This window comes from Athene noctua, chromosome 3 (assembly GCF_965140245.1).
Source record: "Athene noctua chromosome 3, bAthNoc1.hap1.1, whole genome shotgun sequence".
Taxonomy (NCBI): Eukaryota; Metazoa; Chordata; class Aves; order Strigiformes; family Strigidae; genus Athene; species Athene noctua.
Window position 1 is genome coordinate 2,682,498 of NC_134039.1, and position 23,746 is coordinate 2,706,243.

Consider the following 23,746-nt stretch of genomic DNA (forward strand, 5'->3'; position numbering starts at 1 on the left):
CCCGGTACATCCACAACATTGTGACCTTTTTCTGGATCCTCCTTACTTGTTCAGCGCATCACAACTGAAGGGCGGTGTTGGTTGCTTTCACAAATATTAAGACTCTAGTGTGGGATTAATGGAGAATTTGTAGATACTTATTAACTGCAAGCATGTTCATAGCATTTCGTCTTTGTTACAGTAAGGCAACTTTTAAAGTATCTTTAACTTCCCCCCCCCAAGTCTGTATTATTTTGTTGTCAGCTTAATCTCTACTGACCAAAGTGTAACTGGTAGCTGAAAAGGGTCAAGCAAATTTCAGGTAAAGATTGGAGTGTAATCAGCCAACTTCATGCCTCTTTGAGATAACTTTCTCATAGTAGAGTAGGTAAGGAGTTCATCAAGAAAAATAAAACCCTGTTCCTAGGATTTACTGCCTTGTTAGTTGGTGTTTTTTTTGTTTGTTTGTTTGTTTGTTTGTTTTCTAGCAGGGAAGTATTTCCATAAAATGTCCACTAGAAAAGTAGCGTGCCTTTGCTTGCTGTCCTTCAGAATAATTCTGAGTCAGCAAGATGGCAACCAGATGGATGGGAGAAACAGAAGTATAATGACAAGCAGAAAATAATAAAAAAGTGCAGATGTGCAGGGAGAGAGAACAGAGATCTCCAGAACTAAAGCACAAAGGAGAATATGACTCAAAATGCATTATGGGGAGGACGTATGTATTTTGGGCTTAAAAAATAGGTATATGGGAAAAAAAGTTACTATTCCCTAAGCCCGTGTGACCTCATTTTTTGTTCTGAAGAGGATACATGCCCAGACCTCTGTAGGAAATCTGGCTGCCAGCTGGCACAGCACCTTTCAAAGTGACCTAATTTTATATTTTCAGAACCTGGCAATATTGGCCACGTCCATCTGTAATAGGCTGCTGTTTGTAATATCTGTTAAACTGCACTTTAACACTTAATTTTAAGTTTCTTTGCCAACCTATTAATAAGGGTCAGGATACTGAGAGCTGTCAATAGGGCCAAGAAAAGTGTTTTAATTTTGTGAGGTCTGTGGGTTCATGCTTTTCTTTTTCATTAATTTACATCTTTTGGTGGGCTCTAGGATATTAATTTGTATGATGAAATAACATCTTCCTATATTTTAAGTTTGTATTGAGGGGAGGTGGGTATAAATCCTTTACAGTGATGGTAGAAATCTGCCGTATTAAATTCAGCGTTAAAATTGCAGAGTTATTGAGAGTTAATTTTTCTGGGATAGAAATCAGAAGGTATTGGGCACATCATTGTATTATATAATGATTTGTCAAGTTAAATAGAACTAAATGTGGGTAGCGAGGGAACAGATTCAGTTCTCTTGCTCTGGTTTTACATGCTGCAACAGAATTTTCAAGCTCTGTCTGCCAGCTTAGGGAGGGTGTCTGGGGAGCTCTTTTAGTAGCAGGCAGAGCTGCTCTTGCAGAGTTCAGGTGATGACAGGCAGCCTATTTGTGTTAATTTAATACAAAGAAGAAAGCTTCCTCAGATCTGGAGGAGGCAAAATGACCACTGCCATGTGGCAGCCACTGGTTGAGCACGGGGCTGCTTCAGTTTGTGCTAAGTGTAGCTCCAAGCTGTCATTGATTTCGATCTGTCTTAAACCTTGCCAGAGTCAATTAGCTCTTGTAATTGCTAGTTACCAGTGTTTGATATTGATAGAAGTCTGAGGAAAAACCCAAAAATATTTGTTTTGGGTATAACTCTAGAGTACTTTGTAAAATTATTTGTGTTAGAGGAGAAAATGCAAACATTTATGTACAGTGGCAGTGAAACACTGCACCCAAAGCTTAATTGGGATGGATTTTGTAGTGTCTAGCTGTAATGTTGGAGATAGTAATTTATATGAAATATATCAGTGTTTCTTTGAATTCCTGTTAATATATTTTTCTGGTTTTTTTTTGGTTTTTTTTTCTTTTCAGCTCTTCGTTGTAGTCTCCAGTTTCTTGGAAACATTGCAGCAGGAAATGGAGATTCCCAGAATAGCATTTGGAAGTGTGCTTTCCCAGATCTCTTCTTGTAAGCATGGATGCGGGTTTTTTTTCTAATGTCATTTCTGTGGTTATATTCAGATCTTTTAGACATGATAGTTGTTCCTCTACTAGCACCATGAAGCTCTGAAAAATAACTTTGGTGAGAATGGGACGGTTGAGACCATGTCCTGTAGATGTGTTGGTTGGTTTTTTTTTTGTCCACCGCAGGGGTCAGGACCTTTTTAAAAACCTGCTTGTTTTAAACTAACAGTAAATTGATTTAATTTAATAGAAACTGGAAGACAATTCTAGTTCAAATTATGAGCTTCAACATAAGCTTTATTTCAGTGGTGTTTTCAAGTAGTTATCCTCATTTCCAAGAACACAGCTTTTTCTTTATTCACTTTGCTGCTGTGCAGACCTGTCAGTATTTGTGGGTTAGATGGAATCTACAGAAGTGACTTAAATTTTATGTCTTCCAATCCTTCTGCCCCCCTTGTAATGTCACCGGAATGTCTTCCTGGAGGTTGGATGACATACATGTGATGAAATAGTATATGAACGATTTTGTGCAGACACATGACAATGTTGTTGATGTGTTTGGCCAGTTTTCTCATAGTGAGCTAGTAACAAAGGCACATTCATTTCAATTTGATAACCATTCTGAGTGTGTTTTTGGAGCCTGCTTGTCAGCACTAGATGTAGAAAGACCTTATGATAATAGAAGCAGATGATTATTATCGTTTCACCCAATTTCTAGATCTCCAGTTAGCTCCAACTTAGCATTAGGGTTTTTTTTAACTGCCTGTTAAGTTTGACCTTCAGTTAGGAGTTAGATATTTTCCTTTGCAGATGTCTTCTATCCCTCTTGGGCAATGACAAACTCACCATTCCCTAACAGACAGCAAAGAACAACTCAACAAGCTGAATGCCATGAGTCTGGTTTTCCAGGGTCAGTTTTAATTTACTGTCTTAACTCCTTATTTTCTCTTGAAGGACATGCCTAATGTACAGTGATGAGAAAATAGTTGCCTATTGTTGTATGGTCCTGTTCACCTGCCTTGATTCAGAGAAAGTGAGAGAACTTCTGGATCCTGGGAACTTGTCTGTGCCTCTTCGTGTCCTGAAAGTCTACAAAGAGGAGTTGGAGTCTGAGTGGTCGTATGTATCTTTAGATTTTCTTTCCCCTCTCTTAATTAGGTGTTTTTCTAGTGTAAATCTCTATTAAAATGTCTAAATCTGTGATGCTAATAAGTAGTAAAAACTATTTAGAAGTTAGTAACTTGGTATAGGGATAATTTTCACAATACTTTCACTGACTGTTTTGCTTTTTTTTATTTTATTAATGAAACCAAGTTCTAAAATGCAAACTAATTTATACTTCTTTGCTGGTTTGTGGAGATTTTTGAAATAAAGTCAACTCAGAATATAGTCTTAAAGACTTTGGTTATTGGGTCACGTTAGGAAGACTTGTATGACTAATTCTTGTGAGTGCTACATAAAATGTGGGTTTTTTCTTTCTTCTTTTTTTTTTTTTAATAGATCTGTTGTCTAGTGCAACATGCAGTCAATTTTACACCAAAACAGAGAAGATGTTTTGTTTGTGAATCTTGCGTGTTTCATTTTCATACTTGAAGAGCACCTAGTCAGTGGTTTTGTGTCATTGAGCTCATATATTTTTTGCTAATGGCCATTTTTGTAAATATTATTGTCAGTTACGCATTTGGAAAATGTTCTGCCCTGCATCAGCAAGGATACACATTCAGTTAACTGTTATATGATGCATTCCAAGGGGGTGAAAAAAAAAAGATAGTTTGTATGGGGTTTTTTGTATCTTTCTTTTGAAGGTCCCATTGAAATTCAAAACTTAATCAGGAAGAATTGTCAGGGGTTTACTAGTTATTTTGAAAGTCTCTAAAAAGAGTTTAAGATGATTCAATGAAAAGCAAATGTCATTTAATAGTTTGCTTTCATATTGAAAAAATGACTTTGTTTGTGTCTGGGCTTTTTTTCATAACCAGGTCAGTTTGCTTAGGACACAAATAGTTTTCTGAAAACAAACTTGAAGTTTCAGGGTCAGGTGACCAGATTTCTATTTTAAGTGACAAACTGAGTCTTTAGTTTTGGCATCTGTCAATATAAACACAGGTGAAAGATTGCTTTTCCAATAATTATCGTGATTATCCTTAATTTTCTTTATGTATTGAAGATACGCTGAAATGTGTTTTGACTGAGATATAAAAGCCAGGGAGAGCTGGAAGATGTTGTGGTGTTAAATTTATATTTTGAAGGTAATTGCAGAATAAATGCAGCATAAAAATAAATGCAGAGGTATCCAATTCCTTGATCTTTCTAGTCTGGGGTTCATTCTGTTGATGTTATGATGAAGATGTCTTACCTTCACCATGGATTTTTGATGTGGATGGGAAACGGTCTCTCTTTAGAGTAGTCTTGAAATGAAAAAGGAGCAAACTTCTATACAAGATCTAAGAGATGAGTAGAAAAGAGTAATCCTAGTCCTACCATAAGACAGCTGCAGAATGTTTGTGCTCAAACTCCTGATGAATGCTAGAGTTCCTCATACAGGAAACTTTCATATAGAAAAAAGCATCAGAATATCTTCCACGCATTAAGAAAATAATACATTTGGTTTTTTGTCAGAGCACTTCATCGTTGGCTGGTTAAGTCTCAAAGCTCATTATCACTTTTCCCAACTGAAAGAAAAAGTGATGAGTTTTTAGTACAAGTTTCTTGGCATTTTATACAGTCATCTTGAACCGAGTTATAAATGAAAATCTTTCAATAATGTTGGCACGGTTTTCAAGTCAGCGTAGGTGAAGTGCATTCACAAGGGCAAAATCTAAACCAAAAAGGGTGTTTCAACAGGGCAGTGTCACGCATTCAAGAGGGATTCAAACAGCATTACCTTGAAATTATAAAAGATAATTCCTTGGTGGAAAGGGGCTGATTTTTCTGTCTTTTTGTAGCTCTACAGCCTTTCTGTGATTAATCTTGTACCTATTTTCCCCTGTTTCTTGATCCTCGCTTTGTTTGTTCTAATACTCCATTTCCTAGATTTCCCATTTCAAGAAACACATTTACTCTCTGGTTCTTCCTTGTGTTTATCTCTTCTTATTCTGAGATAATCATCTGTCATGGCTGATGGTAATTTAAGCGGCATAATATAATCTTTTTTCATCTTAGATTTTTTTCTTTTTAAAGTGATTTTCATCCTGAAAAACTGTGATATTCATGTACTAGAATACATGTAGTATCTTTGGTCTACTTGGTGCAGAGGTGGGGGTATGAAAGTAACATTTTTACACCAACCCCTTTTTTTTTTTTTTTAAATAAAAAAGGATGTAAGAGGTTTATTTTTCATCTTTCCAGTGGAAATCTGCTAGTGTGTACCATTCATTACACAGCACTGATTTAAACAGTATTTTTTTTTGGTTTTGATTATGATTTTTCTGTCTTTTTTTTTTTTTTTTATTCTTCTCCCATCTTCCAGTTAAACATAGGTCAGTGTGTTACACTAATATAATGTTTTTATCTTGGAGCATACATGCATCTTGTGAGCCTGTACTTCACGGTGTATTTCTGTGTAGTTAAAGCAATATCTTGCAATATCTCTCTTTTTTTTTTTTTTTTTCAAATTATCAAGAGTTTTTTCTTGTTACCTTGGCAGTATTAACACAGCATGGAATTTGTAGGCAGCAAGTTGTTCTTAGTTTAGCTTTAATTATAGAGGATATTAATCCTATGAATAACTGACTACATTTTCACAAGGTACCTGCAGCTTGTATCTTGGATCCTTCTTTGCATTTTTCTATCACTTTTCCATTTGTAAAGCACATAACATAAGAGTATTTGCAAGTATTAGACCTGATGTCACACAGCTGAACCTTCCAGTCCAAACAGTTTTCTCTTTTTTTTTTCCCCTAGAATAATAGAATTGGCGTGTTTTGTAGTCTTGAGTTGAATCTGAAAGTCTGTTTCTTTTATTAGCACTAATCCTTCTACTGTGAGATAAATGTGCATGGATACAGTTGTGTAATGTAATGATGATGCCTTCTGTTACTTGCTGCCTTTTTTCCTATTGCTGAGCAGCAGGAATCCAGCTCTTGTGCTGACTTTCTCGCGTCCTGCCTCCTTGAGCAGTTCTCTCTGCTGGTTCTCCGAATTAAGGGGAGAGCTCTACTGATGCCTGCCACGTCTCATCTCTTTTCTGCAGGGAACTGTTGTGAACTTTTCACTGCTCTCTGTTTACTAGTGTAAAGTGCTGCTCTGTTCCCCTGATCAGACAGAGCAGGCAGCACCCCGAAATGGCTTCCTCACATGTACTTCGCTGTGAACGCAAAAGCTGAACAGTAAACAGGATTTCTTATTTTGGTAAAAGTAATGTTGTTTGCTTTGGCTGATGAAAACCAAAGATTCTTGTTTTGAATATAAGAACATTTTTTTGACAATGGTAAGTGGAAAAAGTAGGCTTTGTCCTTCGGTCAGTGTTGGTCCTGATGTGCAGTAATACTGTTTCTTTAGGACAGCTTTTGAAATTTTGTAGGTTTGTGTTACTAATACCTAATCTTTCATTAGAGCTTTCTATTTCTAAAACATTTTTGGATACCAAATGAATTTCAGTTTTTTGCAGTTAGGTATGTGAAAGACAGACACAGTCATTGTTGCTTTGAGAATGTGTTTAGAATAAGTTTTGACTCTGGTGTATTACTGCTTTTGCTTTGGTGTCCATTTTTATCATTGCGTATAATCTTCCTGGTTTAAACTAAGTCTTGGTTCATTACTTTTTTTTTTCCTTGTTGAAGAACTACGTTACCTTCTGATACAGAAGAGTGTGCATGAGATATAGTCAGGTAAAAGTGCAGAAGATCTCTGTCCCTTTTCTTATGAAGTCAAAGCAGAGCTTTGGACAACTCTCTGGCTGGACTGTAGAAAAAACATTTTGTCAGCAATTTATTGAAAACTTGGGGCTGTACTTCAGCTCTCACTGAAGTACATACCACTAGGATTGCTTAAATGAATTTACATAGCCATGGTATTTGCAACAGAGCCAGTTCTCTGTTGTAAAGATTTGGGTCCCTCATGCCACAGCTCGCAAAGTGCACAGCGACCGTTTTAAAGTGGCTGTTACAGCGTTATATGGGTGATCCGAAAGGAAGACTATTCTTCCTCCAGGAGGCTATGCTCACTGCTGGACTCCCAAATGGCCGAAGTTAAGATGTTCTTACTTGTTAAATTAAAAATACTACTTAATTCCTGCCTACCTTTTTGTCTCTCAGCTGGAGCATCCGGTTTCGTATTACACCGAATAAAAAGCAAATGCCACGTGTGTTTATTCCTCTTGGCTGGGGTTTCTTGCTGTCAAATGCTGCTTTTAGCTATTGAAAAACTTTCTTTGAATAACCAGGTGAGTTTTGGTTATAGGCAAAACTTTTGTTTACGATTTTATTCCCTTTTATTGTGCACTGAAATTTATGACTTAATGTTCCTCTAAGTTAGTATCCAATGAATTCCACAAATAAACACTTACGATGCTCAAGTTATTGTTGCAGTTGCTGCCATGAACTGTTGGGACAGGGAGAGGACATCCAGGACAAATATTTGATTTAAGGCCATTGACTGAACTGTAGTCTCTCCCACGGGGTCGTCCCTACTCCGTTCAGCTAGCACATGTTGGGCTTTCTACTCTTCACCCACAACAGAAGGGCAAGCACATCTTCAGAATCTTTTTTTGATGAATTGACAGTTCCTCCTCTATTCAGGATGCCGCATTCATGTTTAGAGTCCAGTTTTCCATCTGCAAGGTGGAAAAGTCCTTAGGGAAAGTTCAGGAGGAGCTCTTTTCAAGTGTGATGTCTTTGGCTTCTCCCTCCAGTCTTGCAGCAGTTCTGTAGGGAGACTTTGTCAGAAAATCTGAGGTTATTCTGAGCAGTTCCTCAGAGCTCCTTTTTTAGAACTAGCTGTTGGTAGCGGACCTTTTGCCGTTCCTCTTCTGTCTGCCATAAACCCTCTCCCAGAAAAAAAGAGAGCGGAGGAGGCATCTCTGAAGGCATGATGTAGCTTTCTGGAATTTTTCTGCCACATTTGCCTTCTTCTCAAATCATGAGATATTCAGTAGAGACAAGGATCTCCTGTCAGGGAACAGGGAATGTCTGAAGTGTAGCTATGCTTCCCTGAGAGGATGGGTTATGGGAGATAAGGCCTCAGTTTAGCAACTTCTGAATCTAATCAGTGATGGAAAACCAAGCCATCTACTTTCTGAGAAGTTTTTGAAACAGAGGAGAGCAATTGTGCAGACCAGCAGAGTGAGATTTTGAGACTATAAACTTAGATGCATTTTTAAAACATGTTTGTGGATTGACAGCATAACAAAAATTGCCTCAAAACTTGGAAGAAAGGGAGGTAACATTCATGAGTGATACACTTTCTATTAAGTATTTTCCATGGCGTGCTATGAGCTAAGAAAGACTTAATAAATTTAAGAAGGAAGTCAGTTCTGTAAGAAATGCCCTGGTCAAATTTGGTATTCAGTCCTTGTATGATCATACCTGTTTATCCAGACCAGAAGGTCTGAAGGCTCATTTCGTTAAGCTTGTGGTTACTTGTAAGCATCAGAAATGCTTCTATCTCTGAAATCTGTGAAGTTGCAGAATGTAATTCACACATTTAATAAATACTCTTTTGATTTAAGTACTGATACCTCCCCCTCTTTCTCTTTTAGAAGCTTGATCCTCTAAACAGCTCCAAGATTTTTTTTTTTTAATGTTGCTACCTGTGCCATCTTTAATACCAGATGCTGAGTGGCATTTTAAAATAGTATTAATTTACATATATTAAACAATGTATTTTTAAACCACCTCTAAACTTCTAGTCAACACAACTCCTGAACTTGTTTCAGGCTAGCAATTCTGTAATCTTGAATACTAGCAGCTCTTCTGAGGCTGCTGCTGCTGCTCTAACTCCCAAGAGCAATGATCTGAGGAGGCAGATTGTGTATCTCCAACTGAGGTTCTTCAAAACATTGCCTGACTGGCTGTAAACCCATTTGTTTTGTAGCTTTTGGCTAAAATCTTAGAGCAAGAAGAAACTGGAAGTTTTGGGGACTGAAAGCCGTTGAAACTTAACCTGTCTTGTCCTGACTGTTTGGATCTGTAGTTGGGCTTGCAAAGAGTGCCCAGAGCTTGCTGCTCTCAGAAAGTTTCAAGGAGTATGATGTTACAGAATGTACTTCAAAGCGTATGTCTTTGCAAAGACACTGGCTCTGCAGAAACAAGTTAGTTTCCTTTCTTTGATTTGATTTATGGCATACACTAATTAAATGATCCTATCTCCTTGATGGTTCTTTGCTGTGCAGTAGTTTTCTAGAAAACGTGTTGTTCTTTGCAACATGCAGCTACTCTCTAGGCTGTTAGCTTAAGAATTAATAACCTCTAAGTCTGGTGAAAAACTTCCATGCTGCTACAGCCTGGTGCGTGAGTGACCATTCCTGTCCTGTCTTTAGTCCTGAGATCTCGTCCTTCAGTGTAGTCTCCCCCTTTCAGGGGTTGGTTATGATCTGTTGCTTCCAGCTTGCTCTGCTCGTGATCACAGTTGTGGGATTAGCATTCCCTCTAAAATACTTCCTCTCGCATGGAAAGTTTTTCAACTTCTCAACTTCAGTTCCATTGCTTCTAACCTCTGGTGATTTTTTTTTTTTTTTGTCTTTTAGTCTTGCTTAGTTCCTTTCTATCTGTTCCCTAGCAGCAGATGATCTACCTTGTAAACTGTGATCATCTTTCTGCATTATGCATCTTTGGGTTCTGCTTCCTCCACCCCTCAGTTCCATCTTCTCTTTCTGCAAAGGGATGAGCATGGTTTTCAAGCCCTTGCGAGACAATAATTAATTTTCTCCATCTTTCCAATATACCTCTATAGTTGTACGCTGATTTAATTCTGAAGTGTGGACAAACTAAGTTGAACATATGTTAAACATGTAAGCAAATATACTTATTCCATAAACTAATTCTCTTTTTCCAGTGCTGCTTTCTTTCAGCAGCTGCTGCCTACCAAAGGATGCTATCAGGGAATTGGACATAGCCTTCCTTTAGGAAACAAAGCTGGAATACACTGCTCAGCAACCAGAATGTATTTCCTACTCACTCTTTTTCTGTGTGATTACTATCAAGGTCTGAAGAGTCCTCTGTAACAAACTCTCTTGCAGTTGCAAAGGAAAAAGAAAGCACAAGCAGAATCCGGAGTCAGGTGTAATATGCTGAAAAGGTTTGCCAGGCACTGCCAATTTAATTTTTTTTTTTTTTTTCAGTAAAAGCATTTTCTTAAAACATGCAGAGGGCTATGTCTTAAGCTCTGGAATAATGTGGAACCTTTAAAAAGTTGCTCCTGTGTGTTTCCCCACACATACACATCTACTCCCTTTTGGGTTTGTATTGATCAACAGCAGCAAAGTGTGTCACACAGTTTAGGAGCTACTGTGTTTAGAAGAGAAACCAGCACAGAATGCCACATGAGATCTATTTTAGAATATTGAACCTGCAAACATATGTGTTTTGTAAAATAATTAGGAAAAAGTAGTACAGAATTACATTATAATTTATCCTTACCGAGACCAGGGTGTATTTGAAAAGCTGTTTATTTTAGAAATACTTCGGTGGTTCCATTAGAGATGAGAGTATAGCTTGTGTCATCAGTTTTTCCAAGTGTGTGCATGGGGCAGTGTAGCTACTATGGAAAGAAAAAACAGGTTGTATTTTTGATTCCTGAAGAGCAAGTAACAAAAATCCTCCATTTTAAAATAAGAGGCGTAATATGCCTTTTGGCTTCCAGAAAAACGATATTAAGAGTGTGGTCAGCTGTTTGGCATGGGAAGTAAGATTTTTTTTTTGAACATCCACTTTCTCTTTTTGAAACCACAACTCCATGATGACTGTAAAGATTAGGATGTGGGGCTCCCCCTCCTCACTTTTTGCCTTCGGTTATTTTGTCCTGGCTCATGGAAAGAAGTGTGGACAGAAACTAGTGCTCCTGTGGCAAGGAGTGTCGCCCGTGGGCACAGACTTAAAGGCAAAGATGGAACTCCTCAGTAGAGTGCTTGTTGCTTAATTGGTAGGCATGTGGTGGAGAAACCAGAAAATGTTACCTTTTACCTTTTTTTTTTTTTTTTTTTTTTTTTTTTCATTTTGGGCTGTCAACTTTGTCTCTTCTCTGACAGTTTAGGGTGTCCTCTGCCCCTTCTTCTACGCTCCAGAAAGTAATTCTAATTTTTAATTCCAGGAAAGTTGGAGTTATTGGAGTTATGTTGCAGGTTCCAAGTTCAGCTGTGGTTTTAAATACTACTGACAATTGGAAAAATTTCCTTAATTGTAGAGTTCTGAGTAACTTCTACTTTCTATTTGCAGTAGCAGTGTATTGGCACGGATTTCCTCAGTCTTTCAAAGCCCAGCCTTACATGTTTATTTATCTTGTCACCTCTTTCTTCTTGTATATTTTATGGAGAGGGGGGAAGCAGGAAGTGATTGTATTGCTAATCATCTTCCGCTTCCTTCTGAGTAGCTCTTCAGAAAAATATCATTCCAGTGGTGTGCCTAATTAAATCTCTTTTTAATGCCTTTCAGATGTATCTATCAAATTGAATGTGAGCGTCTTCTGAGTCAGAGAAATATTACAGATAATCCAAACTCAGTTTCTTAGACATGAGAGTTGACTTGGTGGACAGGATCATGGCCTGTATTATGGGTAATGAAGATGGCAGGGTGTTCACTGTTGGGCTTGATTCAGCTCAGGAGAGGAGTATTGTGATGCTTGGTACTTGGAGTTGAGCCTAAAATACGGAAATGTGTCTAGCTGTCCTTCTTTTGAGCAAGAAGTGCTGGTGTTTGGGATGTATTACCTGGTTTCTAAACGTCTTTGTGACAGCACATGTGTTCCATTTGTTATTAAATAACTTGTAATTGTTTTTTAAATAGTTTTGATAGGGTACTTATGTTCTTGTGCAAGGACAAAAATTACTTCTGCTTCTAAAATATGCTTTGGTCCCAAACAATTCCTCATGAGGCATATTGATTTTTTTAGTATCTGAAAAGGCTGGTGATACGGCTTTGAAAGTTTAGCTGACTAAATTTTCTCCTTTATTTTCTTCAAAATTTGGATGATTTTGTTACATCTGTTTGTTAAACTACAGTAAAAATAACTATTTTATTCTTACTAAGTATTTTGGGTAGAGTGACATTATTGTAGGATGATGAAAAATGCTTTGGTTTTGAGACGGCAAGGGAAGTTTGCTGATCAAATAGAGAATCGCCGTGGCTTTTTCATCTTGCAATTGAAACATTAGTGAGGGTTTTCTTCCTCCTTTTCTGAGACTGAGGACACTGTTCTCTAAACTTGCTAATGGGATCAAATCAAGTTAATCAACTTAATAAGGAGCATGAGATTTGATGATAAAGTTGATTGCTTACACCCGGCTTTGATTGGAGCAAGCTTAGTGGTCATTTGGAATATACTGTGCGCAAATGCAGTTTATACCATTTCATCTTGGCTGCTTCTCAAGTTCAATTTGGTACAATGCAGCCCTTGTGCTATTGTAAAGTCTTTGAACTCCGAACATCTCCTCCTGTATTTATCTACTATGTAAGCACTTGATTTTTTTAGGATTTTAGCCAAACAATTTTTTAAAAGTCAAGAAAATTGGCATATTTAACACTGTTCATTTGTTACTGTGTTACGCTTGCATAACAACTTTAATTTTCACCATTTCCTTTGCTAAATTACAGTGGTCCTCAGTTTATCCCAGTGGTTCTACTGTTGGCCCCCAAAGGGAGTTTAAATCTCCTACGAAAGACTTTTGTGTGCATCTGAAATGCCATATTCAGTCAGTAACCCAAAACCAAATGTCTTTTTTTTTTTATTTTAGGGTTGTGGATGGTCTTACTTTTTCTGTTGTTCTCCCCTGCCCCAAATGAAAAACAGGAGAGCTGTGGACTGAAGATGCTAGATTTAATTTGCTGCATCCTTGCTTAACTACCACCAAAATTTTTGGGCATGGTAGCAAGAGTTGAAAGTGTTTTACTCTACTACTAATTCTTCTATTATCTTTTGGTGATGCTCTTGTACAATATGCTAGTACTCTATGATACGGTAATGCAGGAAGTGGTTGAGGAAAAAGAGAAATTTAAGTACAGAGGCAGAAATTTCATGTGAAGCATGAATAAATGCTTAAATACAGAAGCGAAAATCATCATGTTGTGAAATTAATAGGATAAGAAGTGTATTCAGAAGTCTATGCTCCTTTATAAGGGGAAATTTTATTCTAAATTACTGCAAGCTCCTCAAGCAGTAGAGGTTAGTCCACCAGACGTGAAAGACGTGTGAATAAATGCAAGAGTGTAGACCCAAGTAACGACTTAAAATGCAGGTTTTCCACTTTGCAGTAGTAATTACTAATGTGTACCTAGTAGCATTGGATCTTCATGTGATAATTATGGATTGTTTTTTAACTACAGGGCAAATAGTCAAGATTTCATCAAAATAATGTTAATCATAAAAATTAAGATATAAATTCCTAGTCCCAAATGCAAAATTGAAAAAATCAGGCTTCAGATTGTCTCCTTAAACGCACTTTTACCATACTTCATTGTCAGCTGAAATTTGTATGTTACGAGGCTAAGTACCCTGTTCTGCACAACTCCTATTACACTTTTTTTCTCTTGCAGCTCCAGATAAAAGCCTTTGCTTCTGCTCAGGTCCCTGAATAATAGTGTCAGTTGTTACCATTCTAATGTTTAACCATGGATGGCTTGTGTGCTGTGAATTGTCAGTTCAGGAGCTGTAGAAGTGTTCCCCTTGACTGCACTGCTGATGGCTCCATTCTGTTACAGCCGAGTCTGAGCTGCTCAGTTGGAATACATCTGTACTGTTGACTTTGGGGAAGTCTGTAGGCTCGAATTTATGTTGAGAAACTCTTGACTAAATGCTACACTGCTCAGAATGCCAATTTTAAATTGATGATTCCCTATGCCTATACTGTTGGTTTTTTTTTTCTTGAATGTGTGTGTACAAGTATCAGTAAAAAAAAGGACAGCACAAACCAGCTTTTCATCTCCCTCCCCCTTTTAAAAATGTCTAGTTTACAGTAACTGAAGCAGATCTGGGCTAAGTCCACAGTTACTGTTAGAAATACAATAGCTGTTAATTGTTTGGACCTCTTGTTCTCCTATATCCCCAATTGCCATAAGTATTTGTCCAAAAAATACTTCGTTGCAGCTGGAAGCCTTCTATGTGATCTTCCTGTTAGCTATGTAGTGATTTACAGCTACACAAAATAAAAGGCTGTCAGCAAAGTGTAAAAGTAGGGAGGAGGCAGAAGGAATCTGAAATTGCTTGGTTTTCATATTATTTTAGATATTCTTTCTCAGTAGGTTCATCAGCTCAGAGGATTCTCTGAGATTTGACCTGTTGGTGTATTTAATAGGTAGACATGCTGCTTAAAAAATGCATATACCTGTGCAGCATATATAACACTGCTAGTACTCCTAGGAATGTAATTTGAGGAAAAAAATATTTTTACGTACTTTGTTTTTTCCAGTAATGCTAAAAGCACATGTCTGGCTTGAAATTAATTGACTAGCATCTGCTGTTGAGTGCTGTGAATGGTGCTTGGGAAGGTGATCAGTGTAAATACTGGTATTAGCACGAAGCTAGACTGACCCTACCTACCTGCCTCATAGAGCAAGGAGTTAGAGTTGGTTATCAGCTTAGGCTCCTGTTAAACAGGGAGGGTATTTTTTTTTTTTTTTAAGTTGAGAACAACATTTTGCTGCCTTGCATCTGACGAAGAAGTTTCCATTTACTTCGAAGCTTTGTTAGAAGGTTTTTTTAAAAGTGAAATTATTTGGGCAATTTTTTGACTGAATGGGCTTAAAACCAGTGTTGTGATGAGTAGCATAACAGCTTTCAAGCTTGAACTTTAGCTTTTTGCTGAGATGCCTAAACAATTGGATGAGTGTTTTATGATTTGAATTGTGGTGTGCCTTTTGTATAACTGGCAAAAGACTCTAACCAACTTTCCTTCAAGCATTTGAGTGAAAGTGTGCTGAATTGATGGGAAATGGTCATTGCTCCATTAGGAAAAATACTGCAGAACAATGCACAATTATTTTGTGACGATTTGTATCAATTAGCAAATAGGACCAGACGCATGTCACACGGTCATCTACAAGTAAAAGTAACCAACGCCATTTGGAGTAAATGTAGATGCTCTTTTTGTAGCACCAGTAACACTTTTTTTTTTTTTTTAGGTTCTTGATTGTTACAGACCATTTGCTGAAATGTCCAGAGTTGGTAAAAGCCCTCTATGCCAAACTGAGCAATCAAGAAAGGTAACCCCAAAAACCAATGTGGCTTTTAGTATTTAGCATTCCATATAGAGTATCCTGTTCACATGATTGAAAAACTGTGTGGTTTCATAGTTGGCACAAAATCTCTAAATACATGTTTCTATGTCAGTAATGGTTTTAAATTGGTTGGTTAACATTACAGCTTAGCCACAACTGGCAGTGATTTATGTAGGGTTGCAGAATCCAGGTTGGCGCCATTACTCGGTAAAGAAACACTTCAAAAAAAAAAAAAAAAAAAGAAAAAAAAAAGACAAGATTTCATGCCTGTGTCTTGATTTCATAAGAGCACCACACCCTGCAGTGTTTTACAGCTGTATTTGAAATGTCCTCAGCTGTTCATACTTCTGTTGCAATAACAAGAAATTAAAAGGAAGCTTTTACTAAAGTTGGAAGTCTGTCTAATACTGATTAGCAGAAACTAAAAACTGTAGATGTTCAGATGCCTATGATTACTTAATCTTTTAGTATTTCCACTACTAAAAATATAAAATTCTTCAACAAATCTTCATCTTGAAAGAAACTAGCTAGTTTTCCTTCAAGCCTTTAAGTAAATGTGTTCTGAATTGATGGGAATTGGCCATTGGTAGAGTTGTGACAATCTCATAATTGCTTTAATAGAGAATCGGGGAAGATAAAAAATAATTTTGTTAGAATATTTGACTTTGGGAAATCTTGTACTGTAATTCTACAGCTCCTCCAACTGCTTGAAGATCTTGTGGTCTTGTTTATGTATTCAACATGGCTACTTTGTTCCCCATTTGCTCAGGGAAACTGCAGCTTGCCCCTATAGTTTTTGCAGGTGAAAGAGAAAGCAGTAAACAAAGCAGTCCCTCAGTGTTTTTCTTTCCTGTTTGTTTTGCTGTGATTAAAACCACAGTGTTATTACTAATGGGGATACAGAGTCTGATCACAGGTTACAAAGAAACAAAAGGGATGTCAGGCAAAGAAAGAGTATATGGTAGGTTGAGAACCATAGATACAATATTAATGTATAGGGATGGGATGAAAAAAAAAGGATGGGAATGATAAGGAGGGAAATATTGGCTTCTTCATTTATTCAGGCTGACCAAATGGGAATGAATATGAGCCGTGGCCTTACTGTGCCTGGAGGTGGGGGCACCTTAACCAGTTAGCAGGAAAGAGTGTTTTAAATGAACGAGCTGGATTTAGTTGGGAGGGGATGTCATGAATGGCAGTCTGTTTGTATGTTTTCGTAATGCCCTTGAGGACAGTCAGGCCTGGGTGTTCAGTCGTACTGTAAGCAATAGATGTAATCAGTTTCTAGAGAGGTTTCAGCTGGATTTGTGGCATGGACCATGCCTTGAGTGCAAGGCTGTTGGTGTCAGCATCATATGGCTGATCGTGTGTGCAATGGCTGCTCACAGCATATTCACCAAATTTATTACCAATCCCAAGAGTTCTGCAAATCAAGTAAACTCAATTGAGATTTCCAAAACCATAATCACAGTGCAGTTTATTACGAATTTGATACTGTTTAATTTACTGTCAAACATGGAAGTGGTGTAGAAATAGTCCTTTTGCATCAGCTATGGAAGAAAACCGTGCCGTGGCATCTTCCTGTATAACGTTAGCGTATTTAAGAATGCATTCTTTTGAGATATATGAGGAGACAAGTCCAAATGAGATAAAAACATTTTGACTGTCATTAACTGGAGAAAAAAGTAACCGTATAAACCAAAGCACAGGGAATTCATTGTTTCAAAATGAGACAAGGAGCTTTCACCGCAAGAGTTGCCGCATTGGGTGTCCAATAAGGCTGACTAAGTCATATAAATGAAGAAAGGACAGATGTGGTATTGAGGTGTCTGGGGAAAGCAGCTTGGGCTCATGAATATATGGTAACTCTCAGTTACAGTCTTCTCTATCATGCACATTAAATACACTTACTTTAAATGTATTTACTGAAACAAAATTAACTGTGCTGAGAAAGTTTGCGAATACATACGCTAGCGGTGACTGTTAAAGTTGGCAGTTGCCTTAGATAACCAAAGTATATGCAGTTGCATAACCGCAGTTATTTGCACTATTCACAGTATTTGCACTATTCAAAGTATTTCCTGTAATTGAAATCTAGTGCATTTGTGATACAGTGGCCACGGTGCGTGCCATGAAGTAGTTCTTGTTGTAGAAGCGGATCTGGAATCTGAATTTTCAATTAAAATAAAATTCCTGACTTCTGGACACCTTTCTCTTGCGTTTCCAAACAAATTTAAGCACTTTGGTTGCATGTCTGAGTTTGCAAATGGCCTGAAATAAATACTGTGATGATACGATCAGGTTTTTTAATGGTATCCTGGCTTAGAAAAATGTATGATGATGTGACAGTGCCTGCTGTTTCTCTGCAAGTGATTCTTGCAGAAACATACGGCTATGGTATTGAGCCAAAAGATTGTAGATTCTTGAATTCTTTGCCAGATTTGAGATTTCCCTGCACGTGTGTGCAAATATTTGGTAGAAGTATTTAGAAGAAGCTTGCTTTGCTTTAATCCAAGTTAGCCTTGAGCGTGGACAGTGTAAGTTAATGCCTTGATAGTCCTAATTATGTTGTAAAAATCTTCAAAATGAGTACATCTGTGTTGTTGTCCCTTTTAAGAAGGGGTCTTGTAATGAACAGCAAAAAACCCGCAACTGAATAGCAAGTGAATAGCTCCAGGCGTTTTTAAGATGCTCAACTACTTACATCTTTAGTTGTGAATTTTGTGTTATTTCTTGTGAAGTGTTCTCAGTGAATGTTGCAGCCTGGAAATGGACACTCAAGTAGTATCAGTGGCACCACTTCTTGCTTATGCTGTGGTGGGTTTTTGTTCTTGGTAATGCTCGCAGAAACAGACTAGCTGAAGGTAGTGTTGCTTTGTAGTCCTTCGCAAATTTACCAATTTTCATTCAATAGGATGCTTGCAGGTATTGTTCGAAGAGGCAATAATTGAAAGTTTTGAGGAAGGACCTAATTTGTCTCATCAAACAATTGCTGACAGTGAAGTGTTTTAGGAAAGAGAAGTCTCAGTTGCAGAGGAAGAACGTCCCAGGTGTCTGGCACTTGCTAAGAGGTTATGAACCAAGCACGCTTGATACAAAAAATTATTTGGCAATAATAAAATTGATAGAATTTTACAATACTATTTTTAGACAGGCTCAGCTAGGCTTCACTTTAGTTTGTAATAATGAGCTATCAGATATAAATTGCCTTTTAAAGCTGTGGTTTATTTGCAGACTATAGGAGAGAGTAATGTGTTTTACTGATGATAGCAAATATTTTGTAGTAGTTGTTCTGAGTTCTTGCCAATTTGGTCAGCTTCAGGAAGAAATTGTTTAAATTTGGCTAGGGGGGGGAAAAAAAAGCAACAGATTGACAAAAAGTCTTTCTAAGTGGTGCCTAAAGAAATGGAAGATGACACAGCATGATCATTTCCAAGTAGAAATATAATAATAAATATAAAATATAAAATTGTGTTTCAGATATTGAACTGAGTGTTACAAAAATTCACGTTGAGACATGCTAAACCTGGTCGTCATATCTGTTGTATTTAGCTATAGGCAAACAAATAGGAACAAATTCTCTCCTCTGAAAGGCTGAAGAGCTGTGAGATTGTTTAAAAGAAATGAGCAGATTGCATTGTGTGGGAGAACTAACTTGGAAAAATCCGGGTGAGTCTTGGAAGAAAACTGAGAGAAACAATAGAAGAAAGGAATGTAAGGGAACTTGCCCCAGAACAAAAAGTGTTGCTCTCAGGAAATTGTTGGCTGAATGGCAAGACTTGCTTGAAATTCAGGCGAAAGATGGGCATGTCCTGAATGACTGCGCCTGGAAGAAAACTCAGGAGAACATTTTTGACACGAATACCTAAAGAGAACAGAAAATTTTAAAAGAAAGTACATACAGGTGGTGTTTTAATGCCACTCCTATTTCTCTGGAAGGATTATGGTTGTCTGTAAGGGCACCTGATTATATGCAACAGGAGGAGTAATGCAGAAAATTTCCCTATTGGCAACAGTTTCATCTCACTAATCGTTTTTGGAAGTACGGGGTGACCCTCCAGCTTCTTTACAAAAGGATTGCTTGGTGTTTTTAAACATGTATTCTTTGGATTATTGGTGCAACAATAGCTGACTAGAATTCTGTTATGCGGGAGGTAGCATTTTACTGGAATAATTCCTGTAATTGTAAAGTCTGTGAGCAGCCTGTTTTCTTAGCTGAGTGTGTGCTTGAAAGGCTCTAAACTTGCTAAAAACTGGCATGTCAAATCCAGCCCTGTCTTTGGGGATGAATGACATATCTGTGCACTTAAGTAGATTTTTGTATAGTGTGCCAGATCTGAAAGCCTCCGCTCACGTAAGGATGTTGGGTAAGTGGACTCCGGTAGGTTGTCGATGGGCAAGTGTGTGGTACTCAGCTGTAACCTGCAGAGCAAACAGCCCGAGTGTTGTGTGTCACTGCTGCGTCACCCACGTCAGCGAAGCCTGTGAGAGAGGGTACGGGTGTTTGACAGCTTTCTGTCTGGAGTCCACCCTCTCCCAAACAGTATTTCTGTGCTACTGTGTTGAAAAAGCTTTTTGTCCTCATTCAGGTAATTGTTTAATGCGGCTGTATTAATGACACTGAGGGTTGAGTTTAGCAAGAACTGAGTAGCTGTTACGTGATTAATAGGGGTGGGTTCTTGGAGGTTAATAAAGCAGTGACCATGCTTTTTCCACAGAAAAAGACATTTCTCTTCCCCTTGTGACAACCTGCTCGGTAAATTTAAAAAAAAAAAAAAAAAGGAAAAAAAAAAAAAGAGAAAAAGCATTTGAACTATTCCACATGTTTTAAATGTCAGTCCTTCCATCTGAATTGCAAATATTTTAGTGAAAGAAAACCCTGAGCCTGCTCTTGAATTCATTCAATAAATAGGGCTCTTTCAGGTTGAGAGAATTACAGTGGGACTTCACTAACCCATGTGCTCCTCTGCGCTGGAGTTGAACGGGGAAGCTGTAGGAGGGCCTCTGCCACGTTAAAGTCCTGCTTCCACAAAATGCTCCCAGTTTGCCCTAACAGCATGAAGGGATATTGGAAATAAAATGACATTAAACCTGTTAAAATAAATGACCCAAGTACATTTTATAGAGCAGCTTCGTTATGTATCCACTTACTCACTGGTTTAATACACTGAGTAACTCTTAGTGGGCATATGAGTAATTAACTTGGATTTACTCTAGTCCATCTAGTGGCAATTATAAAACAGCTGTAAAGAACTGAGTGTGTGTATCAATTTTTATTTCCCCGTTTCTGCTCAGAATTACTTTGGGCTTGGGAAGGAGAATTAGTGAAAGACTGTGTGCAAGGCAAGGGCTGTGAAAAGCTGCTGTTTTCAAACGGAAGCTGTCAAATAGCCTGTGTTTATTTTGCTGAATTTAACAACAGCTTTTAAGAGCTGTTCTGGTGGAAATTCTAGGCACAGGGAATATGCAGTCACAGTAATGTTGTGTTAGGACGTAAGAAATTAGAAATTGAAATAGACTTGAGAAAAATATTGACTTGACTGTCTGGCCAGATTGTATTAATTGAATAATGAATTAAATTAACGGTGTGCAGTAATAAAGCAGCGAACTGGAACCGATTGCCAGTGTTCGTAAGGCTTCTCAATTTTTAAAAATCAGCTCTGTTACTAACATGCTAATTTGTACCATTTTTAACAACTGTATCTGCTTACTCTGCTGTTAATTCTATATGGCTTAGTGAATTTGATTAACAAGTTTTTTTTCTGATTCTAGAGTTACTTTGTTAGAGCTGATGATGGCAAAATTAAGTGAGAAGAACCCAGTTACCAGTGAAGAAATGAATGTGTTCATAAAACATGCTGACTTCCTTGCAGGCTGTTTCCAAGAGAAATGTGAAGCTGTGCTCAAGTTAACTTCTGCAGCAGATGCAGAAGATGAGGTATGACCGATGAAAAAACATTATACTGCTAGAATCTGAAGTGGTGAGTCTTTATTGCCACTGTTACCCAAGTGGCACCTGTGTACATTCCCAGTTTTTATTGGGAAAGCAGCAGCAGAATTCACGGTAGAATCTATAAGACAGCAGCCCAATTTTCCTTTTAATTCCAGGATGACAAAGAATATGGTACTTTGAGATAGAAATAAATCTCCCACATCATTAAAAATCTCAAAATTTAAAAAATGTTCAAAATTTTACATGTTTGGATGTTTTATTATGTTTGTCCTAAGGATCATGTCTATAATTTATTTGGGTTGCGAGTGATATTTTATTCAAATATAAATCAAAACAAAATATTTATTTTATTTATAGGTGGGAAGCAGAGTCTCTTTTTTTTTCCTCTTAAAAAGTGGGGTAAAAATGGAGTAAATGCTCTTTCTTTCTAGCAGCACTAAAGTAGATATTAGGTTTTTCTTAAAAAAAAATTAAATAACTGATTATAACTTGATAATGATTATATCATTTAGGCCCCAAATCCTAGATCTTTGAAAATACATTTTGCTGCTTGAAGGGTGGGTGTTCCTGATCTGACTGGGACCTGGGACATCGAGTTCTGGTCATGGAGAGCTGTGGGGGTGTGTGATAGGCTTAGTGGAGGGGACCTGTCCGAAACGTACAGTGATCCTCCCTGCAAGCCAGGGCTTGGCTTACTGAGTCTCCCCCATTTCCCAGTGATTTTGGGGCTCTCGTGGCTCTGACGGGGCGGCGCTCCTGGGGCCAGCTGGTGTCCACAGCATCAAGTTGCAGAGCTTGCTGGGCTCTTCGTGGCAGACAGCTCCTGTCTCCTGAGCACCCGGACACTTGCCCCAACCCCAAGTCCACTTGAAAGAAATCTGTTATTGCTTCAGACTTAATGAACTGGTTCTGTTGAGGATGGCCACAATGAAGTCCCTCTGCAAGCTAAATAGGAAGGCTTTTATGGGTCACAGATGGTTTGTGGATTGCACTTTGGGAACCTCTGATGCAGAGCTGAGTCCTGCATGGCCTTCTTTTATTTCCTCCTTATGAAAAGAGTTGCTGACTACTTGCCACACCATATAGTGCCGTAGGGAGGTTTAGGCCATCTAAGGGCAGAGGTCTTTTCAAATAGTCTGGTGTTCTCTTTTTCCACCCCCACCCCCCCCCTCCCTTACTTCCAACAAGCTGCTTGAGGATCTAACACCACCTTTGGAAACACAGAAAGCAACTTGCACCATAACTTGCAGTGACCGTATTTGGGCTCTCTTAGGTCACCTCTTAGGTCTTGTGAGCAGGCAGTGCCAGGTCTTACGGGTCTCAGTTCTTGATCCATCTTGCAAAGATAAAGTTTTCTTGGTTTTCAGCTGATGTAGGGGTGAGTTCTTTAGTTCTTTTTTTGTTTTTTTTTCAAAAAAAGAAAACTAAAAGTCTGAGAAATGGTTTAGTTAAATGTAGAATTAGTTAATCACTCATTCTCACTGATTAGTCATGCTTATTTTCAGAAGTCAGTAATATGTTTTCTTAATAAGATATTTAAAAATAAATTTTAAAAAAAAGTCACATCTTCTGTCTTGCCTAGTGACCACAACAGTATGTTGATATTGTTACCCATTATGGGTGTAGTCAGAAGCATTTTATTATTAAAATAAAATTAACATGTAATAGCTTCATTTGTAGAAACTCTTGAGAACAGCTGTCACAACAAATTTACTATCAAAGTGAAAAAAGTGATCTTTAAACACTTTTATATGATGTTATACAGTGTTCTATTTGCTGATTATTTTTTTTCCATTTAAATAGACACAGGAATTTTAAATGTATGTTGAGAAGTGTTACAAAAAGATATCAAAAATCACTTTGAGGAGATGATAGTTGGATGCGTTAAAGAACCAACTACACAGCAATCTCTTCTTATCTGTCTGAGAAGCACAGCTTTCCCCCCTTCCATGCAACTGCTTAGTCTGTTAAGTTAGAAAACTTAATTGACTACTTCTGGAAAAGGTATCAGCTTGGCAGTAAGAGGATGTATGCTGAGACAATTCCATCTCCCCTCTGCCTTGTCTCTCTGTTGCTTTCTTTTTGTCTTCCCCCTGCCCCCCTCTTTCTATTTTTTTTATTTATTTTTTTTTTTTTTTATTTATCCTGTGTGGTTACTTTCCAAGTATTCTGTGGTTTCAGTTCTTGGAAAAAACCATTTGTATGCGCCTAGCAGAAGGAGGTCTCTGTCCAACTTGAAGGTGCTGGGACAGCAGTATTGAGGATATTACTGTATAACTTGCCCTGCTTGATACTGACTTTTTATTCTTCTCTCACATAAACCTGATATATGATAAGTATCGCTATTTGGTGGGAAATGTGGATCGTTTAATGAGCACAAAATATAAGTCATAA

At 37.8% G+C, this 23,746-nt stretch overlaps 1 protein-coding gene across 2 annotated transcripts in view; it reads left to right on the plus strand.

The window, feature by feature from the left end:
* ATXN10 (ataxin 10) overlaps nucleotides 1-23,746 on the plus strand; it is a 120,205-nt gene that overhangs the window by 26,904 nt on the left and 69,555 nt on the right. For both annotated transcript variants that reach the window (XR_012633272.1, XM_074901192.1), the window contains exons 4-7: nucleotides 1,943-2,039; nucleotides 2,990-3,154; nucleotides 15,304-15,384; nucleotides 21,172-21,337. Coding sequence is in view for 1 of the 2 variants with exons in the window: in XM_074901192.1 (XP_074757293.1) it covers nucleotides 1,943-2,039; nucleotides 2,990-3,154; nucleotides 15,304-15,384; nucleotides 21,172-21,337 (509 nt within the window). In the remaining variant the exon portion in view is untranslated. The remainder of the gene's footprint in view (nucleotides 1-1,942; nucleotides 2,040-2,989; nucleotides 3,155-15,303; nucleotides 15,385-21,171; nucleotides 21,338-23,746) is intronic.